The sequence below is a fragment of the Cynoglossus semilaevis genome, chromosome 17, assembly GCF_000523025.1.
Source record: "Cynoglossus semilaevis isolate Cse_v1.0 chromosome 17, Cse_v1.0, whole genome shotgun sequence".
In the NCBI taxonomy this organism is placed as follows: Eukaryota; Metazoa; Chordata; class Actinopteri; order Pleuronectiformes; family Cynoglossidae; genus Cynoglossus; species Cynoglossus semilaevis.
Genome location: NC_024323.1, coordinates 89954 through 96975, shown reverse-complemented (window position 1 = coordinate 96975; position 7022 = coordinate 89954). Strand labels below are relative to the sequence as shown.

General features: G+C 39.6%; 1 protein-coding gene across 3 annotated transcripts in view; it reads right to left on the bottom strand.

Annotated features, from left to right (window-relative positions):
- Window positions 1–6: 6 nt before the first annotated feature.
- Window positions 7–7022, bottom strand: part of rdh8a (retinol dehydrogenase 8a) — a 12940-nt gene continuing 5924 nt past the window's right edge. For all 3 annotated transcript variants that reach the window (XM_017040540.2, XM_025064754.1, XM_025064755.1), the window contains exons 2-6: window positions 4800–4961; window positions 2946–3125; window positions 2626–2719; window positions 1298–1481; window positions 7–323 (exon numbers count right to left, since the gene is read on the bottom strand). In XM_017040540.2, the coding sequence (XP_016896029.1) occupies window positions 96–323; window positions 1298–1481; window positions 2626–2719; window positions 2946–3125; window positions 4800–4961 (848 nt within the window). In that variant the 3' untranslated portion in view covers window positions 7–95. The remainder of the gene's footprint in view (window positions 324–1297; window positions 1482–2625; window positions 2720–2945; window positions 3126–4799; window positions 4962–7022) is intronic.

Here is a 7022-nt window from a genome sequence, read left to right as displayed (position 1 = left end):
TACTTCCATGAAATACTGTAGTCGTGGTGAGGCGGGTTAAAGGAGGATGACCGTAAAAGAACTGCAGAGGACGACGAAGCCGGGTCTGGTCCTCCTCAGTTTGGCGAGATCGTGCGTCTGCGCAGGCAGCTGCACGTCAGGCACTTGAGGATGCTCATAGTGACCCGCATAAGTGGGCCGAAATTAAAGAGCAGGTTGTAGAAGGTGTTGACAGACAGGCCACCGGTCTCATCGGCGTACTTTAAGGCCACGATCGGCGTGTAGAGGCTGTTGGTCAGATTCCTAAAGCGAGGGTTGCTTGACTCAATTACCTTTTTAGTGTACTGAGGGAACAAGAAAGAGAAGGTCACTGTGTCGTACAGTATAATAAAATTTTTTTACCTAAAAGAGAAACCTCCTAGTGAAAGTCAGGAAATCGTGGACTTTAAATAGCCACAAATATTTCTAATACCATATTTTCCGGACTATAGATCCACAATTTCACGTTTGTTATTTTCTCACTGACAGCCGCTAGAGGGCACTCTCAACTTCGTGCACCATTATCTGCTGCTTCTGTACCACTGAAGATTTACATGTTAGTTACTTTCACACTGACAGCCGCTAGAGGGCACTGTCGGCTTCTGTACCAGTATATGCTACTCCTGTCCGACTGAAAATTTACGTTTGTTATTTTTTACACTGACAACCGCTAGAGGGCGATCTAGCTGGTTAGTGCAATGCATACTCCACTTAGAGCGTCTTATATAAACAGCCGCTAGAGGGCACTCTCAACTTCGTGCACCATTATCTGCTGCTTCTGTACCACTGAAGATTTACATGTTAGTTACTTTCACACTGACAGCCGCTAGAGGGCACTGTCGGCTTCTGTACCAGTATATGCTACTCCTGTCCGACTGAAAATTTACGTTTGTTATTTTTTACACTGACAACCGCTAGAGGGCGATCTAGCTGGTTAGTGCAATGCATACTCCACTTAGAGCGTCTTATATAAGTTTCTTTCTTCTTCATTATGCATTTTTTTGGCTGGTGGGACTTTTAGTCCGGAAAATACGGTAAATGTTTTTTGGTTTTTTTTGCATTTCTTATTTCAATTTTGTTGTCAAGTCAGACAAATAATCCTGGCCAAGTCTTAGCTGTATGTGCAAAGTATTGTACAGATTGACTGAAAACGTTGTTGACATCAGTATACTGTAGATACTTTAAAATACAATAATTCATGTGTTCACAGTGGAGCAGTTGATCTGTCATCAAATCACCGCGTGAGTTACAGATGAGATGGGAGTAAAATGAGTCTTACTCTAGCTATGTCTTCAGGTGTCTGGCCCATGGCTTGAAAAATATCGATGGAAGACGGCAGGTAAACATCTTTGAAATAGTGAACTGTGTCCGTGTCCACGCCTGGATACTCCATCTTGGCCACATCCTCCATCATCTTGGTCTCAAACTCTGTGTGCACGGGACCGGGCTCGATCATGGACAACCTTATATAGATAAGAGTTAGATAGACGGACAGATGTACGTGAACATTCCGGAACTGTTTTAAAGGGTCTTTCAGTTCTTCATCATGTTGTCCTCGAATGAGCGAAATTTCAATGAGGCAAATTCAAAAACAACCCTCGAATGTCAATTTTTAGTTGACATTTAAGATAACCTCGATCCACATGACCAAAAGTTCAACAACTTTCAAAAGACCTTACTCAAAACGAATCAATGAAAAGATTTAAAAAAAATAAAAACACAAGTTTAAATGTAAAAACATTTGGAAAATAAATAAAAGGTAGAATTACAACGTTGTCCCCCCGTATTTTGCCAGTGACGATGTTGACATTAAGTGGTTGAGAAGCCACTGTCAGTCATTTGGTTCCCCTGACAATGGTTTCGTTTGGGAGGAATGTGGGTCGGAGTGTGTGTGGTGTTTGGAGTGAATGATAGAGAGAGAGAGAGAGAGAGAGAGAGAGAGAGAGGCGTTGCGAGCGATCCATGGTCAATATTATGAGTTGTTTTGTTGTTCTGGCGTTGGCTACAGCTTACAGTAGTCTGTGGACGTTATAATATTGAAGACTGATAAGACCCCACAAGTGAACTGATTTGTAATGCTGTTAATTTGTTCAACCAGAATCTTTTAGCTCAGACGTGGGCAAACTTTTTGACTCCGGGACACAATTGTCGTACAATTGAATGGGGGACATGCATAAAGGCTAAAATGCTAACATGCTGCTATCATTTTCTTTCACCATCTATTGGTGAAACGTGCGTATTGCATTGAAAAGGCAGAAGTATAATGATCATATAAATAAATTATATAATTGGGAAAAGTTTGGCGGGCCAGGTTAAAAAGCTGAACGGGGCGCATCCGGCCCCCGGGCCTTAGTTTTCCCATGCCAGGATTAGACGCTAATACATTTATAATTCACCATCTGTGAATTATTGGTGTCACGACGAACGATGGCAGTTAACGAGGAGAACATCGGCCGATACCGATGTTCATCCGATGCATCGTTTCGTCCCTACTATTTTTCTCAACGTGTGCAAAATGTAGTTGTTATAAGGTAGGGACTGTTAAACTTCATGATATATGTAAAATAGAATACATTCTGCGGGTACAAAGAATTAAGGCTAAACTACCGGATATTGAACTTCATCAGCTGCACTGCCATGCTCTCACAGAATCCCTCCATGGCAAACTTAGAGGCGGTGTAGACGTCGTTGAACACCACTCCTGAAAAAAACACGCGGCAATACGAGTCATTTATTTCTGTAGTTTGACATTAACATATTGCGACTGTTCTGTAATATTAGTAATTCAGTACAAAATACTTTTTAAACTAACAATTAAATAACATAAAAAATGTAATTTTTTTCTTCTTTTCTTCATTTTCTAACGTCTAATTTAGTTCATTTTTAATCTGTTGCTTGCAAAAAAAAATAAAAAATTCAACTTATACCTTGTAGGCCCATGACGCTGCTCATGACTATAATCTGTCCCGAACGTCTCTTTTTCATGTCCGGCATCACCTCTTTGATCATGCGGACGACGCCAAAGAAGTTAGTCTCAAAGACTTGTTTCATCTCCTCGATGCTGATACTTTCTACTGGTCCGAGGAGGCCCACTCCAGCGTTGTTGACTGACACGAAAAACACAGACAAGCACACATAGATACGGATGTCCTTTTACATCAAAAGTGTTCCAAACCCCTTTTTTTTTATAATGGACCAGATTGTTTGTCAATGCAGGTAAAACGTTGCAAAATAAAGTTGAGGCCTGAAATAAATAGTAGAACATAGTCAAAACATACTATAAAGTAGTTAGTAGTTAGTTTTGTTGTAAGAATTATTTGGGTTCGATAAGAAATAGCAAAATGTTAGATACATTTAGCAAACGCGTTAGCTAGGATGACAAGTTCGCTAAGCACAGTAAAAGACCAAAAGGTTCGCCTGACACAAGTTAGCTGTAGTTGAAAAAAAAATAGCTTAACTTTACCTAAGAAGACTGTAAAAGATTAGCACAGGAATGGCTACAAGTTAAAAAAAATAATAATATAATTTTGTGAGGCATTTGCTATCCAAAAATATGGAATTATAAAGTAGCTTAGCTCAAAACAGTAAGCTAGCACATTGGCTAATTTTGGAATATAATATAATATAGCAGAAATGGCTTACACCTAGCACAGCAGTTTAAAAGGGGTTAGCTACTTCCGTGTGTGTACGTCCAGTGACTGCTAGGATGGAATGAATGAATGCTGGCAGAATTAAGCGGTAAAAATGGCTGCATTGTGTAGCCTTCCGGAGCTTTCAAATCCGGCCATCAAAGACTGGTACGACGTTTAGTAAAGACTGATTTAATCTGTTTCATGCATTACAATTACTTCATTGTAATTTCAGTTAATGCCACTAGATGGTGGCAGACATCAAATGAGACAGAACATATCTCACAACCTCTGTCCTACATTTCTATCATTGCTGTAATTACACATTACCAGGAGACAAATATGCTAGGATTGTGTCTCACTGTGGTGCTCTCTCATCTTTATATGGTCTCTTAGTGGCCTAAGAGAGTTTTAATTTTGCTTCTTCTTTATTTGACACAGGCTTTGAAAGTGACGAGGCGTTTGGAGTATGATAATGAGATCTGGTGAAACAGACAAAAAAAGCAGATCAAAAAGTAGTATCTGCCAATACCAATACTGCATAATTTGTATCCAGTGTTTTCATAAAAGCCTTATTTTTATGCATTTAATAGGGCAGAAAGGATTACCGTAATTTCCCGACTATAAGCTGCTACTTTTTTTTACATGCTTTGAACCCTGCGGCCTAAACATTGATACGGCTAATTTATGGATTTGTAAGGGCTAACAAAGTTCATACCGCTATCAACCAATGACTTTTCTGGTAGGCTACTGTGTGTTATATTAGTAGCGTATGTTTGTCTGTGAATGGCTGTGTGTATATGTGCGAGGGGCGCAAAAGAGAGAGAGCGAGCGTTAGCTAAAGTTGAGAGCTGGCTGAGCCCTGTCATGTTGAAGCGTGAGTTGGTTATACAGGAGCTGTTAAAACACTGTTTATGTTCTGTGACCCCAACTTCCCTGTTTCTGTTTACCTCTGCTGAGGACTAGCACAAAGGGAACGGAGTTAGCCCCAGAGCTAGGTTAAAAATATACACCATCCCCATTGTTTAACATTAGAATTAAATCAAACACCTGAACGAAAGCAACAAAACCCAATGGCATTCAGGATGTCAATGACGTAAACTGCGTCGGCCGAGATTTCATTTTTAATTTAAAACGGACCTTTCTACTCACTCAGGATGTCGATGTGGCGGTCTTTCACATTGTTGATGCACTGTTTAACTGACTCGTCACTGCACACGTCAAGAGGAAGCAGCGTCAACGTTTTGCCAAAGGAATCCCCGGCTGCTTCTACCAGCTTGTCCTTCTTCTTCAGGTCACGCATGGTGGCAATAACTGAGGCGGGGAGGGAAAAAAAAGTTATTTTTAAACCTTTTAGGTAAACTGTAAAGAACATGTAAGGTTTTTAAAAGATGGATCACAAAGGGCAGATCTGGGCAAACTAAGGCCCGGGGGCCGGATGTGGTCCGTTCAGCTTTGTAATCCGGCCCGCCAAACTCGTCCAAATTATATAATTGGTTTGTATTGTGATTATACTTCTGCCTTCTCCCTGCAACGACCATGTTTTCCCTATAGATGGTGTAGAAAAGGCTAAAAGCAGTTTAGCATTTTAGCCTTTATGCATGACTTTTACATGTCATTTATCGTAGTTCGCGCAAACGCTCCATCTATCTGCTCCAGACCCGGTCCCCCCTGTTCAATTTTAGGACAATTGTGGCCCACGAGTCAAAAATTTTGCCTATCGCTGACCTAGGGTATAATGGTAACTTTTAGGAGAATATAATATAGAGCTGATTCAGCTGATGTTAGCACCAGAGATTATGATCCTTAGGTGGGATCACACACACACATACATGAACATGTGTGTTGCAACAATGTGTGTTGCAACAATGTGTGTCCTTGCAGCCCGTTGCAAGGACGCTGGGTGTGTACAAAATGTGCAGGACAACGGAAGGGTGGTGTGTACAAAATGTGCAGGACAACGGGGTTAAAAAAAATTGATATTTAATCATTTAGAATACTTATTCTTACTGTATTAGAAATAAAAAATATACAGTTAAAGCAAGCAAATACATATTTAGTCATTTCATCCAAATGACCTAAAACACGAGTTGCATATTTTCCAGGTGTTTTTTTTTTTTTGTTAGTGAAATGGAAACACAGGCTGCCAATGAAAGGGACCAGTTGGCTGCACGTGCTTTGCTTTTCTCTTGAACAAGGACTACTGTGCCTGTGAGTTTCTAAGCCTGCTTATACCTAAAGCTGTTTTTGTGGTCAGCAATAACAAGTTAACCAAGTTTGTTACGTTGCGAATAAGAATGCTTAACTCCTAACTCCTCATTTTGTACGTGCTCTGTTTACCATTATGATCATCTGCAGACCTGCAGATCCCGCCAAATATCCTAGGGTTTTATCAGGCCGTGTTAGCGTTCAGGTTTAGATGCATCATCTTAAAAGACGTATGTCGATCCACTCGTATCTTGTATCGAATTTTTCCCCCCATTAAATATAACTAAATACCAATGAATTTGTTCCAGACCCCCAGAAATATACTATATATAATAATTGATTAAATTAAAATCACCACCATCTAAACATCAGAAACATAGATATAAACAAATGTATTGATAATATAAAATAATAATAATTAAGAAAACATTTTATATTATTGTTATAAAAATGGGTAAAATAAATAATAAATATATAATAAAATAGTGTCGAGGCCACTAAGGTAGAAGGACTGGGAGTGAGGACTCGATTTAGAGAGAGAGAGAGAGAGAAAGAGAGAGAGAAGGAATACTTATTCTAACTATATTAGGACAAAACAGATTTTAGTTTTTTTTTTTTTGCTCTCCCAGTTTTACAACGGAGAACACTAATAATCGCTGTTTTCGAATTCTACGTGCATGCGTTGCGTCTTTGCAGAACCCCTCTCTAATGCCGTGTTAACTTTTTCAAAGTTCTAATCTGGTGATTTGAAATGGAAGAAACAAAGAGATTTATGTGATGGAAAAAAAAAGTGAAGTGAACAAGGCAGCCATTGTTCCTCCGAGTCCCAGTAATTACTTCTGGGCAGCTTAGAACATTCTTCAATGAACCACTCTGCACTGCTTATACACCTACACAGAGGGATATTCTGAGTTTGCTTTTGGGGGAAAAATTTTTTTTTCAGCATGCTACGGCAACTATTCACTAATCCTGGATGCAATATTTAATCACTGCTGGATTCCCTGAAACCTTGGAAAGAGATTTAATCTACTTTGTGGAACCAAAGGTGGTCTTATTTCAAACTTATGACATGAAAAGGCCGTTTAAACCAGAACTTTCTAGGAGTTGATGCCATATTTGTTGAACCACTGCTCTGCAATACTAAGAAATGCGTATCTGGTATTCCCT